At 55.0% G+C, this 20,682-nt stretch overlaps 1 protein-coding gene across 1 annotated transcript in view; it reads left to right on the top strand.

Moving 5' to 3' along the window:
* Positions 1-19,113, top strand: part of LOC309400533 (GRB10-interacting GYF protein 1-like) — a 32,543-nt gene extending 13,430 nt beyond the window's left edge. The window contains exons 11-28 of the mRNA XM_081969102.1: positions 94-323; positions 5,799-5,967; positions 6,054-6,248; positions 6,385-6,527; positions 7,782-7,941; positions 8,052-8,218; positions 9,165-9,265; positions 9,407-9,496; positions 9,724-9,824; positions 10,150-10,232; positions 10,345-10,437; positions 11,298-11,420; positions 11,539-11,712; positions 12,539-12,714; positions 12,815-12,975; positions 13,188-13,360; positions 13,573-13,714; positions 14,265-19,113. Of these exons, the coding sequence (XP_081825228.1) occupies positions 94-323; positions 5,799-5,967; positions 6,054-6,248; positions 6,385-6,527; positions 7,782-7,941; positions 8,052-8,218; positions 9,165-9,265; positions 9,407-9,496; positions 9,724-9,824; positions 10,150-10,232; positions 10,345-10,437; positions 11,298-11,420; positions 11,539-11,712; positions 12,539-12,714; positions 12,815-12,975; positions 13,188-13,360; positions 13,573-13,714; positions 14,265-14,317 (2,534 nt within the window). The 3' untranslated portion in view covers positions 14,318-19,113. The remainder of the gene's footprint in view (positions 1-93; positions 324-5,798; positions 5,968-6,053; positions 6,249-6,384; positions 6,528-7,781; positions 7,942-8,051; positions 8,219-9,164; positions 9,266-9,406; positions 9,497-9,723; positions 9,825-10,149; positions 10,233-10,344; positions 10,438-11,297; positions 11,421-11,538; positions 11,713-12,538; positions 12,715-12,814; positions 12,976-13,187; positions 13,361-13,572; positions 13,715-14,264) is intronic.
* The last annotated feature ends 1,569 nt before the right edge of the window (positions 19,114-20,682 follow it).

Raw genomic sequence — 20,682 nt, 5'->3', positions numbered from 1 at the left:
CTGTCATAAAGTGGGGCAAAACTCGCTTGACAGCAGAAACGGTCGTAAGTCAAGGACTACCTGCAGTCTCAACCTCCTTCCCCCCCCCCCCAGATGGAGGGCCTCGTTCGGCCGGCTGGAGGGAGCACGGCGGGGATGGGCGCCGGCGGAAGTTTGACTTTGACTTCCGGGAGCGTGAGGAGGAGCCGCGCGGGGGACGTCGCCATCGGCAGAGCAGTGACAGCTTTGAGGAGGAGAAGGACGGGCTGCCCGAGTGGTGCCTGGAGGACGAGGAAGAGGAGATGGGCACCTTTGACTCCTCAGGGGCCTTCATGTCCCTCAAGGTATGGGCTGCCCCCCCCTTCTTCTTGACCAGGGGTCAAATGCTCTGATGTCTTCCATTCTTTTGCTATTTTCGTGCACGCACACCAAACGTGCACTTTGTGCGAATGCGTACCGCAGGCGCTGATTATCGGAACTACTGCTTGGCCTAAACTGGTAGTAAAAAATCGTGCGGCACAGCTGATTTTCATACAGCTGATCATCGGACCCAAACCGGTACTAAAACATGCTACCAGTTCAGGCGAACCAGTAGCATTTTTAAATTATTTGTTCAGGTGAACCGGAAGCATTTTTGTACTACTTGTTTGGGCGAACCGGTAGCATTTTTTAATTATTTGTTCAGGCGAACCGGAAGCATTTTTGTACTACTTGTGCAGGCGAACCGGTAGCATTTTTTAATTATTTGTTCAGGCAAACCGGAAGCATTTTTGTACTATTTGTGCAGGCGAACCGGTAGCATTTTTTAATTATTTGTTCAGGCGAACCGGAAGCATTTTTGTACTACTTGTTCAGGCGAACCAGTAGCATTTTTTAATTATTTGTTCAGGCGAACCGGAAGCATTTTTGTACTACTTGTGCAGGCGAACCAGTAGCATTTTTTAATTATTTGTTCAGGCGAACTGGAAGCATTTTTTAATTATTTGTTCAGGCGAACCGGAAGCATTTTTGTACTACTTGTGCAAGCGAACCGGTAGCATTTTTTAATTATTTGTTCAGGCGAACCGGAAGCATTTTTGTACTACTTGTTCAGGCAAACCAGTAGCATTTTTAAATTATTTGTTCAGGCGAACCGGAAGCATTTTTGTACTACTTGTGCAGGCGAACCAGTAGCATTTTTTAATTATTTGTTCAGGCGAACCGGAAGCATTTTTGTACTACTTGTTCAGGCGAACCAGTAGCATTTTTTAATTATTTGTTCAGGCGAACTGGAAGCATTTTTAATTATTTGTTCAGGCGAACCGGAAGCATTTTTGTACTACTTGTGCAGGCGAATCGGTAGCATTTTTAAATTATTTGTTCAGGCGAACCGGAAGCAATTTTATACTACTTGTTCAGGCGAACCGGTAGCATTTTTAAATTATTTGTTCAGGCGAACCGGTAGCATTTTTAACTACTTGTTCAGGCGAACCGGAAGCTTTTTTTTACTACTTGTTCAGCCGATCCGGAAGCATTATTTTACTACTTGTTTGGGCGAACCGATAGCGTTTTTAAATTATTTGTTCAGGTGAACCGGTAGCATTTTTAAATTATTTGTTTAGGTGAACCGGAAGCATTTTTGTACTACTTGTGCAGGCGAACCGGTAGCATTTTTTAATTATTTGTTCAGGCGAACCGGAAGCATTTTTGTACTACTTGTGCAGGCGAACCGGTAGCATTTTTAACTACTTGTTCAGGCGAACCGGAAGCTTTTTTTTACTACTTGTTCAGCCGATCCGGAAGCATTATTTTACTACTTGTTTGGGCGAACCGATAGCGTTTTTAAATTATTTGTTCAGGTGAACCGGTAGCATTTTTAAATTATTTGTTTAGGTGAACCGGAAGCATTTTTGTACTACTTGTGCAGGCGAACCGGTAGCATTTTTTAATTATTTGTTCAGGCGAACCGGAAGCATTTTTGTACTACTTGTGCAGGCGAATCGGTAGCATTTTTAAATTATTTGTTCAGGCGAACCGGAAGCAATTTTATACTACTTGTTCAGGCGAACCGGTAGCATTTTTAAATTATTTGTTCAGGCGAACCGGTAGCATTTTTAACTACTTGTTCAGGCGAACCGGAAGCTTTTTTTTACTACTTGTTCAGCCGATCCGGAAGCATTATTTTACTACTTGTTTGGGCGAACCGATAGCGTTTTTAAATTATTTGTTCAGGTGAACCGGTAGCATTTTTAAATTATTTGTTTAGGTGAACCGGAAGCATTTTTGTACTACTTGTGCAGGCGAACCGGTAGCATTTTTTAATTATTTGTTCAGGCGAACCGGAAGCATTTTTGTACTACTTGTGCAGGCGAACCGGTAGCATTTTTTAATTATTTGTTCAGGTGAACCGGAAGCATTTTTAACTACTTGTTCAGGCGAACCAGAAGCATTTTTTTACTATTTGTTCAGGCGAACCGGAAGCATTATTTTACTACTTGTTTGGGCGAACCGATAGCATTTTTAAATTATTTGTTCAGGTGAACCGGAAGCATTATTTTACTACTTGTGCAGGCGAACCGGTAGCATTTTTTAATTATTTGTTCAGGCAAACCGGAAGCATTTTTGTACTACTTGTTCAGGCGAACCAGAAGCATTTTTTTACTACTTGTTCAGGCGAACCGGAAGCATTATTTTACTACTTGTTTGGGCGAACCGATAGCGTTTTTAAATTATTTGTTCAGGTGAACCGGTAGCATTTTTAAATTATTTGTTCAGGCGAACCGGAAGCAATTTTGTACTACTTGTTCAGGCGAACCGGTAGCATTTTTAAATTATTTGTTCAGGCGAACCGGTAGCATTTTTAACTACTTGTTCAGGCGAACCGGAAGCATTATTTTACTACTTGTTTGGGCGAACCGATAGCGTTTTTAAATTATTTGTTCAGGTGAACCGGAAGCATTTTTGTACTACTTGTGCAGGCGAACCAGTAGCATTTTTTAATTATTTGTTCAGGCGAACCGGAAGCATTTTTAACTACTTGTTCAGGCGAACCAGAAGCATTTTTTTACTACTTGTTCAGGCGAACCGGAAGCATTATTTTACTACTTGTTTGGGCGAACCGATAGCGTTTTTAAATTATTTGTTCAGGCGAACCGGTAGCATTTTTAAATTATTTGTTCAGGCGAACCGGTAGCATTTTTAACTACTTGTTCAGGCGAACCGGAAGCATTATTTTACTACTTGTTTGGGCGAACCGATAGCGTTTTTAAATTATTTGTTCAGGTGAACCGGAAGCAATTTTGTACTACTTGTTCAGGCGAACCGGTAGCATTTTTAAATTATTTGTTCAGGCGAACCGGTAGCATTTTTAACTACTTGTTCAGGCGAACCGGAAGCTTTTTTTTACTACTTGTTCAGGCGATCCGGAAGCATTATTTTACTACTTGTTTGGGCGAACCGATAGCGTTTTTAAATTATTTGTTCAGGTGAACCGGTAGCATTTTTTAATTATTTGTTCAGGCGAACCGGAAGCATTTTTGTACTACTTGTGCAGGCGAACCGGTAGCATTTTTTAATTATTTGTTCAGGCGAACCGGAAGCATTTTTAACTACTTGTTCAGGCGAACCAGAAGCATTTTTTTACTACTTGTTCAGGCGATCCGGAAGCATTACCGTGTTTCCCCGAAAATACAACCTGTCCCGAAACTAAACCCATGCCACATTTTTCGCGTGGGCAAAAATATAAGCCCACCCCCGAAAATAAACCCCCCCTCCGGCCAGGCAGAGCACCGCTCACTGACCTAGCGTTATTCCGAAAGCGCCAAGTCGCAGGAGGGGGGGAGCGCTCACGTTGCTTGCTGCCTTCGGGATACCGCTAGGTTGGGGAGTGGCGTTCTGCCTGGCCGAAGGGGAGAGTTGCCGGGCGGCTGCTCCCTTGTGAACTGGCTCCCGAAGAGCCGGGCACAGCCTCAGGGGCAAAGCAGCCATGAGGTAATCATGCCCACGAGCAGCCGCCCGGCAAATCCCCTCTCCAGCCGGGAAGAGCGCCATTCACTGACCTAGGGGGTAATCCCCAAAGTGCCAAGCCATGCGGCGCTCTGCCCGCTCCCCAGCTCCTGCGGCTTGGCACATTCGGGATACCCCCTAGGTCAGTGCATGGAGCTCTGCCCGGCTGGAGAAGGGGGTTGCGCGAGCGCCTGTTCCGCTCGCAGCTTCACCAAGCCCTTGCCAGGCTCTCCCAGGCCACCGCCGCTGGCTGCTGCTGCTGCCCGCCGCCGCCGCCCCGCTGCTGCTGCCCGCCGCCGCCCCACTCCTCTCCGCGCAGCTTCAAAACTCGGGCCGAGTCTTTCAGCATCGGCCGCTCCAGGAGTGCTCTCTATGGTGGGCTGGCTGCCGGACAGGGAGTTTTCCAGCAGCCGGCCCACCATAGAGAGCACTCCTAGAGCGGCCGATGCCGAAAGACTCGGCCCGAGTTTTGAAGTTGCGCGGAGCGGAGCGGGGCGGCGGCAGCAGCCAGCGGCGTTGGCCTGGGAGAGCCTGGCAAGGGCTTGGTGAAGCTGCGAGCGGAACAGGCGCTCGCGCAACCCCCTTCTCCAGCCGGGCAGAGCTCCATGCACTGACCTAGGGGGTATCCCGAATGTGCCAAGCCGCAGGAGCTGGGGAGCGGGCAGAGCGCCACATGGCTTGGCACTTTGGGGATTACCCCCTAGGTCAGTGAATGGCGCTCTTCCCGGCTGGAGAGGGGATTTGCCGGGCGGCAGCTCGTGAGCATGGTTACCTCATGGCTGCTTTGCCCCTGAGGCTGTGCCCGGCACTTCGGGAGCCACTTCACAAGGGAGCAGCCGCCCGGCAGCCCCAAAACAATAAGCCCTCCCTGATAATAAACCCAAGGGCATATTTCGTGGGGCAAAAGAAAATAAGCCCCTGGCGTATTTTCGGGGAAACACGGTATTTTACTACTTGTTTGGGCGAACCGATAGCGTTTTTAAATTATTTGTTCAGGTGAACCGGAAGCATTTTTGTACTACTTGTGCAGGCGAACCGGTAGCATTTTTTAATTATTTGTTCAGGCAAACCGGAAGCATTTTTGTACTACTTGTGCAGGCGAACCGGTAGCATTTTTGTACTACTTGTTCAGGCGAACCAGTAGCATTTTTAAATTATTTGTTCAGATGAACCGGTAGCATTTTTGTACTACTTGTTTGGGCGAACCGGTAGCATTTTTTAATTATTTGTTCAGGCGAACCAGAAGCATTTTTGTACTACATGTTCAGGCGAACCAGTAGCATTTTTAAATTATTTGTTCAGGCGATCCGGAAGCATTATTTTACTACTTGTTTGGGCGAACCAGTAGCGTTTTTAAATTATTTGTTCAGGTGAACCGGTAGCATTTTTAAATTATTTGTTCAGGCGAACCAGAAGCATTATTTTACTACTTGTTTGGGCGAACCGATAGCATTTTTAAATTATTTGTTCAGGCGAACCGGAAGCATTTTTCTACTACTTGTTCGGGCGAACCAGTAGCAATTTTTAACTACTTGTTCATGTGAACCGGAAGCATTTTTTTATTAGTTGTTCAGGCGAACCGGAAGCATTTTTTTACTACTTGTTCAGGCAAACCAATAGCATTTTTTTACTGCTTGTTCGGGCGAACCAGTTCGAACCAGTAGCATTTCACCCCTGTTCTTGACACACAGGCAATGCCTTGAGTACTTGGTCTTGTGTGAATTCAGCTAACGGTTGGGTAGCTTAGAGTGGGCGGGAGTGGGGGCTTGTGAAGCAGGCAGGCTGAGCTTGTGGTGTGACACCCCTCCCAGGCTCTCCCTGCCCCCCTTCTGCAGAAGAGCCCCAAAGAGTTTTTGTCGGAAGAGCAGGAGCTGAGTTTCCAGCCGCTGCCGGAGGAGCAAGAGGAGGAGGAGGAGGAGGAGGAGGAGGAGGAGCAGCCTCCTGAGGCCAAGGAGGGCAACCCAAAGGCCGGCAGCCCCACTGCTGTGGAGAGGGCAGAGAGAGGTGAGGGCAAGGGCAGGGCTGGCGGGGGGGTCTGGGGGCAGAGGCAGCACCTGGGGCTTGGAAGCTGAAGCCTTCCCTCCCCCCAGATCAAAAGGACCCCCGTCCTGGCCCAGAGGAAAAGAAGCTGCCTGTTCCCCCGGGCACCCCCTGGCAGCCCAGCCCTCCCTTCATCCCTCTTGCCGCCACTAGCAACTGTGAAGCCCTTGTGTCGGGGAACTCTCCCAAAGCAGAGAAGCTGGCGCTGCTGCCCTGCGGCAACTTGGAGGCGGAGGCCCTGGATGGTAGGTGGCCCTGGCAAAAGGCCCGAGCGGGGCTGAGCAGGCATCGCATCGCCTGCCCGTGGGTGGGGCTGGCACAGGTTGGGCGGGGGGGGAGGGCACCTGGGTTCTGAAACCCTCTCCCTCTGCGCCTCCCCAGGGGACCCGGCCTCTCTCGGCTGCCCAGCCCAGCCCAGCCCAGCTGCCGTCCCTCCCCTCCCCGTGGCCCCGCCTGCTGCTCCTGCCGCCGGATTCACAGTGGGCGACAACGAGGATGAGGACGGGATGAAGCACCTGCAGCAGGTGAGAATGGCTCTCCAGGGGTTGCCCTGGGGCCTGCCAGCAGAGGGCGCTCTCCCGCCTCCCCTCCCATGCCAGGAGGGAGGGGCCTTGGCCTGGCATCCTGCAGAGGGGTTTGCTGGGGAGCCCTCGGCCGACCCCCCCCCCTTTCCTCTAGGTCACCTTGCAAGGGAGACAGGCAGCATCAAAATATAAATTAAATTTAAAAAGAATCAAATCAAATAATCAAATAATAACAAAAATAATAAGGCCTAAGGGGTGGAAGTGGCCAAGATCCACTTCTCTCCTGGATCGTCCGTCCCGCTTTGAATTGGGGCACCCCTGCCGGACCCCTTGCGTCAGTTGCAGGGAGTCCTCACTATAACGGCCATAACAGAGGCCAACATTGAGGTTACTAAGTGAGGAATTTGTTAAGGGGGGGTTGTCCCATTTTACGGCTTCTCTTACCACATTTGTTGACTCAATCACTCTTCAATTAGTAACATGGTCCTTAAGTGAATCTGGCTTCCCCATTGACTTGGCTTGTCAGGAGGTCGCAAAAGTGGGGTGTCAGGTGACACACCCCCCCCGGAAACCGCAACCATCATAAATATGAGCCGCTTGCCAACATCCGTATTTTGATCACATGACACACACGGGGACACTGGCAACGGTCGCAAGTGTGAAAAATGGGGACACGTCATTTTTTCAACACCGTTCTAACTCTGAACGGTCACTGAATGGTCACTGAATGAACCGTTCTAAGTCCAGGACTGCCTGTCTGGGCGTGAGGCAGATGAAGGGGAGGCTTTATAAATGCATTTTGGACCATCTCCTCCACAGGCGGCACCTGCTTTATGACCGTTACAACTTAAGACAGATATGGGCAGACTGCCGGGCACACGGGGAGGGCAGAGGGTAGTCGCTTCATTTTACACACGTTTCTTCACCCCTGCGAATGCCATTAAGCAAGTGCTGGTTTTCGGCAAAACCATAACAATACGAAGGCAGCCACGGGAAGGCCGGATGGTGCCAAGAGCCGTGGATGGGATTGTCGCAGAGTCCCCGCAGGGCAGGGCCCCCCGGGACGACGGCCGGAACTTAGGATCCAGGTTATAAGTCCCCTTTTGTGACTCGGTCCTAAGTGACCGTAAGTGGCCACCTGTTCCCAACTCCTCCGCAGCCGAGGTGGCTCTCTCCTTGGGCTCCCCCAGCCTTGTCTTTGTGGTCGTGGCCTCTGGGACCCTCACCCTGCCCCTCGTCCCCTTCTGCCCCCAGGAAGCGGAGAAGATGGTGGCCTCCCTGCAGGACAGCTCGCTGGAGGAGGAGCACTTCGGCCAGGCCATCCCTGAGCACCGCAACACGGCGGCCGCCTTGCCCCTCTCCCACGAAGCAGCCATGAAGTGGTTCTACAAGGACCCCCAAGGGGAGATCCAAGGTGCGCCCCACCCCCACCCCCCCGAAGCCCTCGGGGCTGGAAAGGGCCGGCTCTGGGGCTCACTCACGGGCCCCTTCCTCCCTCTCTCTCTCTCTCTCTCTCCCTGCCAGGACCCTTCACCACCCAAGAGATGGCCGAATGGTTCCAGGCCGGCTACTTTGCCATGTCGCTCTTGGTGAAGCGGGGCTGTGACGAGGGCTTCCAGCCCCTCGGAGAAGTGATCAAGATGTGGGGAAGAGTGCCTTTTGCGCCCGGTCCATCTCCCCCGCCGTTGCTGGTGAGCGTAGGCCGGGGGAGGGCTGGGCGGGAGCAGGTGGGCGCCTGGCCTGCTTTTCCGGGTTCCCCATTTGGCAATTTATGTCGGGGGTGGCATGGACTCCAACTCCCAGAATCCCCCAGCCATCAAGGGCTGAACAGAATTCAGCCTGGGCTGGAGAAGAAGAACAAAGATGGCCAAACGAGGTTACTGTTTGTTTCTGATCAGGGTAGCTTTCTTAGGAGATGGTGGGAAGCGTAATACATCTCGGCTTCAGCACAGTGGAAACAAGAGCTGGATGGGGAATAGGGGGAGTTTGTCCACGTGCCCAGGTTGAAGTTATTGTTTTTAGAAGCTAGGAAAAGCCGGTGCCAAAGGATGTCCGTCTCCACTGGTCTCCTAGATCACAAGGATGGCAAACTCCCCGGCTCACCTCACCGTCACGTGGGATTTCACGACGGTTCTCCCCTTTGCGGGGTGGGCCTGCGTGAGATTCTGTGCATTGAGGCCACCCACACTTGGCAGTTTTAAGGCTTGTGGACTTCGACTCCCAGAATTCCCCAGCTGGAGAGGAGAAGGACAAATGTAGCTAGACGGTTTATGCCGTTCTCCTAACCCTAACCCTAACTTAATAGAAAGGGGGAGCGTGGTTGACATAATATAGCTTGACGTTGGCAAAGGGGGGGGGGAGCCGGCTGGGGAATTCTGGGAGTTCACAAGCCTTAAAGTTGCATCCATGGTTTATGCAGTATGCTCTTCCTTGAAGCCATGGGGGGGGGGCACCCTGGTGGGGGACTCGGTGCCCCCCTCCATTTAGAGCAGTGGAAGTGGGGCGTTGAAGCAGCATGGCATTTCTTTGGTCCTGCCTTGGTTGGCGTGGGGAGGGGGCTGCAGGGTCCCTTGCAGGGAGCTCTAGGGTCCTGTCTTCATGCAGGGGGTAGGTGACCCCCTCCTCTCGCCCCTCCAGGGCAACCTGGACCAGGAGCGCCTGAAGAAGCAGCAGGAACTGGCAGCCGCAGCCATCTACCAACAGCTCCAGCAACAGCAGCTGCTTCAGCTGGCCAACAGGTACCGCCCATGCCCCCCTCCGCCCCGCTCCACCCACGCCAGGGCTGCCCCAGGTGGGCCAGGGGGAGGGAGCAGAGGAGCCTGCAGCAAGCGGGGGTCTTTCTGGGACTCCCCCCTGGCTACTCCGCCTTCCTCTTGCAGCCGGCAATACCCCCAGTGTGCCGTCCAGCAGAAGGTGTCGTCGGGGGATCTGAGCACCTTCCTCCAGCAGCTGCAGGCTCTCAAGCCCAGGTGAGGCCCCTGCAGCCCCCCATCCAAGGGGGCCCCTGAGTCTGCTGCCCCCTCCCCAGGTGGACTCCCTGTAGTGCCTCTAATCGGTGGGGGGGGGGCTTCCTCTGAGGAGGAGTTGCAATTGAGGGACAGGGAAGCAGGTCTGCTGTACTTGCGAGGGGTGGGGGGGGCAGCACTTGGGGGGCCTGGGGAGCTTTTACATCCCCGCCTTCTCGCTTCTCTTCCAGAGCTGGGGAGCAGGGCATGATCCCCTCCATGAACCGATCCATATCTGTGCCAGACACTGGGTCCCTCTGGGACACACATACCTCAGCCTCACCGCAAGCAGGTCTCTGACAGGCGGGGGGGAGGGGGAGGGGGGGACACCTGCTTGGGAGGGGGAGTTGTGTCCTGGGATGAAGGTCCGGCAAGGCCTCCAAATGGCCCCAGCTGGAGTCCCTCGCATGGCCCAGAGGAAAGGGAGGCTGCTGGGCTTTGGGGTCCTCAATGGATAGGACCCTCGTGTCCCCACAGGGGTGGGGGGTGGAGGGGCAGAGCCCTTGTAACTGGCCATTTTAGAGGGGAAGACGTGGGCAGAGGGAGGAAGTGGGGCTCAGGGTCAAAGCTCTCTCTCTCTCTCTTCCCTTCCTGGCTAACCTCGATTTCTCCTCTAGGCGGTGAAGCCAGTTTGTGGGATATTCCAATTAATTCTTCAACTCAGGGTCCGATCTTAGAACAACTTCAACTACAACATAAAGTGAGTTTATTCATTCCCCCCCCCCCCCCATTCCCAGAGTGGCCCTCAGAAGGGGGCAGCCGGGAAGGGCCTTCCCCCCCCCGGTGACCCCCTCTGTCCCCCCCTCCCTCAGCTGCAAGAGCGCCGAGGGGCCGAACTCAGGGCGAAGCGGGACGAGGACGAACGGAAGCGGCGCGAAGAGGAGGAGCTCTACCGGCGCAAACAGGCAAGGGCAAGTGCCGGGTGGCCCACGGCCGAGAGGGGACGGGGAGGAGGGAGGGGCTGCGTGTGGGGCGGCAGCCGGGCTTGGCCCATTCCGGTACAGGGGGAGTGAAAATGGGGTGAAAAAACAGGGGGGGGCACTTCCAGGGGGAGGGGGATACCTATAAAGGAGAACCTTTGTAGCTCAGGGTTGAAATGAGGGGTCCTTGGGGGTCCTTGTTTTACTACCTGACTACATAACCTCATCCGTGCTAGAAGGGAGGAGGGTTTGGGGGGGGCAGAACGATGACTGCGGGGTCCTTGGGGGTCTCGGAGCTTGGAAGTTTCCTTGCAGACGTTTCACGACCCAGCTAGGGAACCTCATCAGTGCTAGAAAGGAGTGGAGTCTGTTCTCACTTTATATTCTGCTGGCTTCCCCTGGGTGGTCTTAGTTGGCTTGTTGGGCCATTTCCTTGATTGTTGGTCTGATGTTAATTTTGGTCTGATTGCTGGGGTGTGTGTGTGTGTGTCTCTCTTTCTGTGTGTGTGTGTGTGTGTGTGTGTGTTTTGGCCTCTTTGTTCCCTTTTTTGGCGGGTGGATTGTCTCTTCTGCACAGGATGTAGGTCTCCTTCATGGGTGCCTGTGGGTGGCTGGCTGGTGAGAGAGACAGGGAAAGGCCCAAGAATGGAAACAGAGCAGCAAAAAAAAACACCTCTCCCTCCTAGCACTGATGACGTTCTCTAGCTGGGTCGTGAAAGGTCTGTGAGAAAACAAGGCCGTTCTGAGAGCACCAGGGATTCCTGCCTGGGTAGGGGCTCCCTTGGGGAGGCAGGGGGCTGGGGGAGTCTGCCCGGCCGTGAGCAGCCTGGCCTTCCTCCCTGCAGCTGCCCTCCTCTTCCTCCTGGGGCCAGCAGTCCGTCAACGCCTCTTCCGGGCAGGGCAGCTTCAGCCTGGCCGACCTGCAGAAGCTGGGAGACGCTCGGACCTGCAGGGAACTTCGGGAGGAGGTGAGCCCGGCCCCCTCTGGCCTCCCCCCACCCTGCCCCTAGGGGCCTTGGGAACAGGAGTGGGAGGAGCGCCAGAGACCCTTGCCCACCTCTCTCTCTCTCTCCCTCCCCCCCCCAGTGCCGCCACCAGGAAATCCTGCAGAAACTCCTGCAGCAGCAACAGCAGAGCACGCAGCCCCTCTGGGGGGGGCTGGCCAAGCAGAGCCCCTCCCTGAAGGCCCTGCTGGAGTTGCAACAGGAGAGTGACAGGCACCTGCAGAAGCCGGCCCAACCCCGGGGTCAGCAGCGAGCGGTGAGTGACCCCTGGATGGGCAGACCGGCTTTCAGGGAGGGGGAGGGGGGGGTTCCCTGCAGCCCACCCACCCTCTGAGTCAGCACCAGGTCTCCTCGCCTACTTTCACACCATCCACCCTCCCCCAGCCCTTGCTCCTGCTTGCAGCCCCCCCCCCCCCCGGTCAAGAGTGTCAGGGTTCCAAAGAGCATCCAAAAGCCAATCGGAGTCCGAGGCAGAGGATTCCTCAAAGTCCCCGTTGATGAAGAGAGCCACGTTGGCACACCTGGGAAAACCCGAATCTGGAAGCTTCCTGCTTTTCCCATCCAGTTGGGATGGGAAAGTTCAAGATCTCCCCCCCCCCACCCCCAAGTCCATCCCATGGTCCAATCTCCCACTGCCACGCTGGCAGCTTCCACCCACCCAGCTCCAGTCAGGTGCAGAGACAAAGGATGACCTTGGCTTTCCAGAAAGAATGTTGTTATGGCTACCTGTCGTCTAACTCCGTACAATCCCATTTTCCCACCATAGAAAATGCATCGTAGAATAATAGAGAGGGTGCCAGGCCTAACGTCCAAAAGAAAAGATGGCTGCAGGGCTGACAAAGAGGACCTTGGGGGAGGGGGGGGGTTGCACCCCAGGCCAGCCCCCGCCCTTTACCTAGCGGGTGTGTGCTGGGAAGGGGCCGTGCTTTAAGGAAAGGAACCCTTTCAGGGCCTGGAGAGACTGGGGGGGTTTGTTCCCCATTGGGCTTCCTGCTTTAGGGGTCCCCGCAGTTTCCCCCCCCCCCCCGGTTGACTCTCTCCCAAAGCTCCCGGTGACCCTTTTCTCTTTCCTGCCCTGCTAGCACGGCGGACACGGCCTGAGCAGCCTCTCCTCTCAGTGGGCTTCAGACGTGGGTTCCCTGTGGGGGGGCCACGAGAAGGCCGGCCCCCTCGGTCTCTGGGAGGAGAGCATGAAGGGCCCCGGGCCCCTCGGCCGCAACCTGGGCTTGAGGAATAGCCGGAGCAGCCCCTCCCTAGGGTGAGTTGGTCTCCAGGGATGGGAGGGGTGGGGGTGGGGGACAGCTGAGCTGGGGGGCCCCCTCACTCACTCCTTCCCCCCCCCCATCTCTCTCTCTCAGGGACGCCTACTCCGTCTCCAGCCGGCAGAGCAGGAAGAAAACGGAGGAGGAGGAGAAGCTGCTGAAGCTGCTTCAGGGCCTCCACAAACCTGCCCAGGACGGCTTCACCCAGTGGTGTGAGCAGATGCTGCACGCCCTCAACGCTTCCAGCAGCCTCGATGGTACCTCCTGGGGGACGGGGGGGGGGCAGGGGGGAGGGGGAGGGGTCTGCGGACGGAACCGATGGGAGGCTTACGTGATTCGGGAGGGAGCCACGGGGGGGGGAGGGGTCTCCTGGGGAGGGTGGCTCCCCCCCCCTTTCTCCTCCCTGGCCGGTGTAAAGAGAAGCTTCCTTGTGCCCCCCACCAATCATCTCCCCCCCCCGCCCCCCCAGTGCCCACCGTGGTCGCTTTCCTGAAGGAGATGGATTCGCCCTACGACGTCCACGACTGCATCCGCTCCTGCCTGGGGGACACCCTGGAAGCCAAAGAGTTTGCAAAACAGTTCCTAGAGCGCCGTGCCAAGCAGAGAGCCAATCAGCAGCGACAGCAGCAGCAGCAGCAGCAGGTGAGGGGCGCCTGCCAGGGGGGCACAGGAAGGTGTGGGTGTGGGTGTGGGGCTTTTCCTTTGGGTGGGTCCGTAGGCGGATCTTCGGATGGGCACAGAAGTCTGCCCTGCCTGCCCCTTCTCTGCTCAAAGGACGCCAGGCCCCACCTTGCAGCTTCTCCCCCTTTGCTCACCCCCCCCACTCACTCACCCCCCCCCCCCCCCCCCGGCAGGAGGCCTCCTGGCTCAGCCCCAGCAGCCTGCAGTCGCTCTTCCAGGCCAACCACAGCCCCAAACCGCCATCCTTTGAGAACAGCCAAGCCGTGAAGATCAAGAGGCGCCCCGTGATGCTGCACGCAGACCCCAGCATCCTGGGTGAGTGGACGCGGCTGGGGAGTCTGCAGGCAGGGGCGCTCGGTTGGGAGGGGCACCGGGAGGTGGCAGGACGGGCGCTTCCCTCCTGGCCACAGGGCAGCTCGCTGCGGGAGGACCCAACCGCTCCACTTAGTTGCTTAAAGTAGTTTTGAAAACTCTTTTAGGAGTGGTTGCGGTGGCCTAGAGGGGGAGCTCTCGCCTCACAGTCAGGAGGCTGTGAGTTCGGTCCTAGGTAGAGGCAGATCTTTCACTCTCTCTGGGCACCACGAGAATCTATCTGCTGAACAAAACTCCGCCCTGGCCTCAGGAAGGGCATCCGGCCAGTAAACACTCTGCTAGCTTCATTCAGTCGCCCAGACTCCACCCGGCAAGGGATTGTGGGCTCCTTAAATGAAGATGATGAGTGGAAACATTATTTTAATGTTTGCAATTCACCTTTCAATTTTGTCCTTGCTCTGGGGCAAGGTTTCTTATATAACAGTCTTAACTCGTCCCGCAACGCCCTGTTCCCGGGTCGAGCTGTGGTAGACGCTCCGCTCCTTCCTTGCAGGCTACGCTCTTCATGGCGCCTCCAGCGAGCTGGAAACGGTGGAGGACTACTGAGCCCCTCCCTCCCTCCCTCCCTCCCTCCCTCCAGCCGTGGGACCCCCGTCCACCCTGCCGCTGCTGCCTTGATCTCACCCATTTCAGTTCCAGCTGAGAGAGCCCTGCGGGAGGCAGGGTTGGGGGCCGTGCGGGCCCCCTGGCGAGTGAGCGCGAGGATCAGCTGGGCCAGACCGGAAGGAAGGCTGTTGCGCACTTCATTCCTTAAAAAAAAGCACCTTAAACAACGCCCTCTTCTTCTTCTTCTGCCATATGCACTTTATCCGAACTTTGGTGGTTGTTTTTTTTTTACAGTGACTTGTTACAGACTGAGAAAAAAAAAGGAAAAAAAATTTTTTTTTTGAAATTGTGAAAGATTTTTTTTAAAAAAAAAAGCTTAAAAAAACCTACAAAAAAGTTTATCTTAAAAAAAAAACACTTATTTTTCACGTATGTTTAAAAAATGTGAATGGTAAATTTCACAGAAGCTTGATAAAAAAAAGATTTATAAAAGAAAAAAAAACTTGAAGAAATGCACTTAGAAAAAAGATCTTTTTTTAAAAAAAAATGGTTTGGATAACTATAGATAACAGATGTAAATATTCTACAGACTCTTCTCGATCCGCACAGTATATTTTCTCTTACGAAGAGGCCATTTTATAAGAAGTTTTTCTTTTTTTTCGTTTTTGGTTTTTGTTGAGTTCTTTTTTTAAGAAAATTGCACAAAAAAATGCCTCCCTCCTCGTTTCCTTTTCTCCACCCCACCCTGGATGTCACAATTTTCTATTGTGTTTGATTTAAACAAAAAAGAAAGAAAAAAAAACCCAGAAAAAAAAAAGAGAAGAAGAAACAACAACTTGCAAAAAGAGGAATCTACACTACTGTTGAAGCGGGTCCCTCCTCCAAGAAGCTGCTTTGTTCTCCAAGCCGATCCCGGACTCCGGCATCTCCTCCTCCTCCTCCTCGATCTCCAGGAACCTCTGTGGAGCCCCCTCCCCCCAGTGGCCCTTTCCCCTTCCGGCCAGTTCCTTCCTCGTCCGTCTGTCCTTCCGTGGAGATGCTCATGGCGGGCAGTTTTTCTCCAGCGACCGGCGTGGGGATGCGTCCTTTTTTTTTCTAACAAAGGAAAGCAAACGCCGGATGTTGTGAGTCTCCCCGTTTCTCCGGGCCCTTCCCCTCCTCCCCTCCCCGTTTCGTGCACGGATGAGAATCATGAATCGTCCTGCGGGTCGCCCGCCCCGTGGCATCGACGGTCGGAGCGCCCTGTGCACCCAAAGCCAAATTTGAATGTATCCTACTTGGGTGACACTTTTGGCTCCATGCCTCCCTCCCAGAGTTGTCAGCTATGTTGCTGCTCACCTGGGCACAATTGATGTGTGTGTGTGTGTCTGTGTGTGTGTGAAAAAGAGAGAGCGCATGGGACTGTTTTTTGAAAGGAGCTGGCGAGAGATGCGGTTCTCGCACTCTACGCCGGAGCTGTGATGGGCACATTCTCCGTTATCCCGAGGGGCTGCTCTGCTTTTTGGGGTCTTTGTCTCTACACAAGCACCTGCTCGGTTTTTGGTTTTGTGGCAAGGACCTTGTTTTTGCTCGAAATCCGACCCAAGTCCTGGGGACGGGGGCTGCTTTGGACACAGGGTACTCGGAAGACACGCGGAGATTTTTGTTTGTGCGCCGCCTGGCCATCCTGTCGACTTCCGAGGGCTCGACGGACCGGATTGTTCCCTGCACTCCAGAGGCCTCCTTTATCGTTGCCCCCCTCCCCTGCCAAGATTTCCCCCTTGCAAAGGTGAGAGGACACGGAAGGCTTCTGGGGGTGCCCCCCCCCCCCCCCGTGGCATCTTGCGCCAGTGGGGCAGGGACAGGATCGGCTCCCTCCCTCCCAGAAACACATCTCACAAACACTCGGTGGCACGAAGGACTCTGGAGCGCCAGATGCCGCTTTCTTGCAGTGCGTTTAGAATGTGTGTGTGGGGGGGAGGGCGGGGGAGGGGAAAGGGAATCCCCCCCACTTTGGACTGCAGCAGCAGCAGCAGCAGGAGGGAAACCCCCGTCCCGTTGTGACCAAATGCTGAAAGACTGTCTGGGGGTTTTCCGCCTGACGCCAAGCCAGGTAAGGCTCCAAGCCAGGATGGATGGATCCTGTGTGTGTGCGTGTGTGTGCGTGTGCGTGCGTATATGTGTATCTGCAAGAGAATTCAATACTTTTTGTAACTGATACTGTGATGCTTGGAGGGTCCCCATTCTGCCAGACGGACGCAACCCGAGCAGGAAGGGACGAGTCCCTTCTGTGCGCGAGTGGAAGGCCAGTCTTGCTAGGGCGTGCTCGCCCCTTGCCACCCTGGCGCTTGGAAGTGTTGAGATCCCTGGGGGAGGGGGTCACTGTCCTCAGTCTTTCCCCTCCTCAAGGAGGTGAGCTGGGGCTGGGCGCCTTGCTGCAGCACTGGTAAGGGGCCCAGTGTGGCGCCCACTTGCCGTGGGCATCTGTGGGATGCGTTGCCGCCAGAATGTATGTGCAAAATTGCTCCTCCCGCCTGCCTTTGGGCCCGGGGCTGCCTCTGACTTGGGAGCCCCTCTTTCAATGTCCGGCTTTGCTTGCAAATTGGTTTTGGGGGGGAGTCCTCCCCTTCTCGCTGAACCCCCCCCCTTTATTTTCTTTGCACCAAACATTGGGGAGGGATGTGAATTGTAATAATCCTAAGACCTTTTGTGTTGTTTATTTCTGTTTGTGTTAATCAAGGTACGGGAAAAGTTTACAAAACAGGCTGATTGTTTTCTGGGGGGGGGTGTCCCTGTCCTGGGAGGGGGGCTCTCCACCACCACCACTCAGACCTGGAAGGTGGTTACAGGGAGGGCGGGACGGGGGGGGTCCTTTCCCCTTTTGTCATAGGAACCTCTCCTCTTTTTCAGCCTCTGTGTGAATTGTGTTGGGCGTTTTTTCCTGCGAGCTGAACAAAAATGGGAAACTCGTGTGTGCAATTCCTGCCTTACTAGTTTTCGAGGAAAAAATAATAGGGGAGGGAAGAGCGTGAAGTTTGTTTTCAGTATTATATAGCTTTTTTAAAAAAATATGAAATATATCTATCTATCTATCTAGCAATAAGGAGGGAAAAGTTTCACCGAGAATTGTTGTAGCACATGGAAAAGCTGGCATTGAGGCAAAGGGGGCTCCTGCCCACATCCAGTGGGAGAGGGAGGGGGGCTTACCTGGCTGCTGGAACAGGGGGTCCCCACTTTCCCACCCCCCCATGTCTTGACTTCCGGGTCCCATGCTCCACAGCCAGCAGCTTCTGAGTCAGGGCCAGTCTGAGTATTAGTACTACTGCTGCCAGTTCGTTTCCTTTCAGACAATAATGCGCATAAGAAGAGTTTCCTGTAGCAATCCCCCCCCCTTCTGTTCGTTGAAATTTTGGGGCAACCATTTTTTGGAATGTGACTATGAATGTATACATGTGTCTGTCTCGGTCCCTTTTCGCAACCATTGGGAGGGTTGTGTGGGAGGGGTCTCTGGGGGTGGGGGGGTGGGAGTAGTGTTTTAATTTTGAGCTTGGTGTATGCCAGAACAAATAATAGCTCTCGTGCATGTCTCGTTAAGAGAGAGCCACAGCAAGCGAAGAAGGCAATTACAACGCTATGCAGCCGTCAGTGCGGTCTCCGGCTCATCCATTTTGGAGGGGGGAGGGGGCTCTTCCTGGGGTTCCCTCGGAGGGAAAAGCTCGCTGCGACCCCCATCGCTCCCCTCGCTCCTGGAGAAGGGACGGGCTCCCCCACTTTTTGCTCGTTCCAAAACTTTGTGACAACATTTTTGTGTGTCTCTGATGCCTTAAAACTGTACCCACAAACTTCTGCGGAGGGGCAGACCCAGGAGGGGTTTCGCCCGAGGAGACCACTTGGTGAGGAAGACCAGAGAGGCTGGACCGAGGCCGGCAGGCGAGAAGGCCCTGGAGCCAGGAAGGAGGCCTGGGAGCCTCGTTTGGACGCCTGCCCACATCCACAGCAGCCGCAACGGGAGCCTGGCCTTTACCCTCCCTGGTATCCCACGCGAGGAGGGCCCAGCCAGCTCGGCCTCCAGCTCCGGCCACCATCTACCTCCCCGCTGCAGCTGCTGTCCCCCCAGAGGCAGGCGAGGCCCGGACATTGTCGTGGTCTGTCCGTCCTTCCCGAGTGTTACAAGAAACTGATGGGGGTCCGAGGCCCCTGGGGGAGGGGTCTCTGAGCTCCTACTGAGAGTGGAAAGATGTTTACAGACTTCACCTTTTCCCGGCGCGACTGGCAGGGCCCGGGAGAGGGGCCACAACTTCCTCCCTGTCCCGGGTGCCGAATGTTTCCCCATGGACCACCTGCCTGAAAGACTTGAGGGGGGCGATGGCGGCCGTCCCCCCCGTCTGCGCCCAAGCTGGCTGGCTGCCCACGGGACTTGGCTCTTCTGCCAGAAGACGAAGCCGCAGCCAGACCGGCCGAATTGGACTGCGAGGGGCAGACGGGGGCCCCGCCACAGCTCTTCCTCCTTCCGGGCGTGCGGGGCATCCACCTGCCTGCGTGCCGACGAGGGGCCGGCCGGACCCGGTCTGCTTCTGCGCCTTAAACTGGCGGCGGCGGCGGAGCGCCTGCTGGTTGCACGCAAGACAGCTTTGCTCTCTGAACCCGCGTAGAGACTTGTTTGGCTTTTGCTAGTGGCAGACTATCCAAAGGGGGCGAGACGCCAAGCCCCCCTCCCCCTCCTGTACATATCCCCCCATTTGCCGCTTGTTTTGTAAATGGTTTTGCGTCCCTCCCTTTGCTCTGCGTGTCTGCAAGGAAATAAAAGCTTAGATGTTGTGGAACGTTCTGGGCTTTTTCTCTCACACCCACCAGTGATGGGTTGCAAACATTTGAACTCCCGGTTTGGGCCGCTCCCAGAAGTCTTCACAACACTTCTGTGCATACAGAGAAGCCTCCGCGTGTACGGGTGGGGCCGAACCAGGAGCAACCCACTCCTGACTGACAGACAGAGACACACACAGGAGATAAAGGTAATCCTCGCTTACTGACTGAAGTTACAAGGGAGCCAAAAAAGTGGCCTGTGACCGATTTTCACACTCGTGGCCATTGTAGCATCCCCTCGGTCACGTGACTCGCATTCGGGTACTTGGCAGCTGACTCTCGTCGTCCGTGACGGTTGCCGTGTCCTGAGTAGCAGAAGTCCCCGGGGAAAGCAAGAGTCTCTCCCTGGAAAATAAGCCCCAGCCTAGAAGGCACCCGAAGGCATCCAGGATGGGGGACCTATGCCAGGGGTGCCAGAAGTGGCATGCAGAGCCCGCTTGGTGGGCACGGGTGCCACCAGCTGCTCTTCACAGGCACCGGAGTGCCCGAAAACATCCCCCAAACAGCCAAAAAATGGGGGCGTGTGCACCAGAAGCCCAAAGAGCAGTTGACTAGCAGGCACAGGCTGGTTTGGGGGCAGGGGGGGCATGCACACACATTCCAGCTTGGAGACTGGGTGCTGAAAAGGTCTTTGGAGTAGGCCTAAGACAAGCCCTCCTCCGCAAATAGGCCTGGAGGGCAGGAGTGGGCAGCACAAGAGGGCTTGGGGGCTGCTGGTGTCTGGCGTGGCGGTGAGAAATCTGAGGGCAGAGGGGGGCAAGGGTGGGAAGACGGGTGGTCCGGACATGTTGCACACCTGCCTGGCTCATGGGAAGCTGCCAGGCAGCTCATATGGCAGCACGGGGAAGAGGCAGCAGTGGGCGAGGGGCGCCTGCCAGGGGAAAGCTGCGGGAGACTAGGCACGAAAAGTCTCTCTGTGCCAGGAAGCTCGGCAAGCCATTGCGGCCATGGGTAAGCGGAGGGAGGGGGAGGGCGGATGGCCGTAAAATAAAGACTTCCCCCCCCCAAAATAAGACCTAATGGGTCTTGGTTCCCCCCCCCCATTTATGAGCCTCGGGTCCTGTTTTGGGGGAAACACGGTAGTTTAAAAATGGCAGCGATTCACTTTAAATGGGGCAAGAAAAGTTGTAAAATGGGGCAAAATTCTGTGAACAAATGTCTGTCTGAAGGTGAATTCTGGTGGTCAGTTGAGGACCCCCTGCCATCTCATTGGGCTGGGCCACCCCAAGGGCAGCTCAGGGGCCGGTGGAGCAGAGCCCCTGGTGGCAAAAGGTTGGGGAACGGGGTCAGCAGCTGCAGCCTGTCAAAATCCCCCCCCCCCCCAACCAAGACGGGGGCTAACCCTTAGCCCTATACCTCTCCCTCCTGGCCATTTTGGTGGGAGGGAAAATCGATCCAGGCGCAAACGGGGACAGCCAGCAAAGAATGAAGAAAAGGGGGGGGGAGGTTTCTTTGAACTGCCCCCCCCCCCCCGCATCCCAGGAGTTGGGGCCCAATCCCTTTCCTGGCTCCAGTAAGTCAGG

Source organism: Natrix helvetica (genome assembly GCF_964273705.1).
Source record: "Natrix helvetica genome assembly, chromosome: W".
Lineage (NCBI taxonomy): Eukaryota > Metazoa > Chordata > Lepidosauria > Squamata > Natricidae > Natrix > Natrix helvetica.
This window is presented reverse-complemented; position numbering and strand designations above follow the sequence as displayed.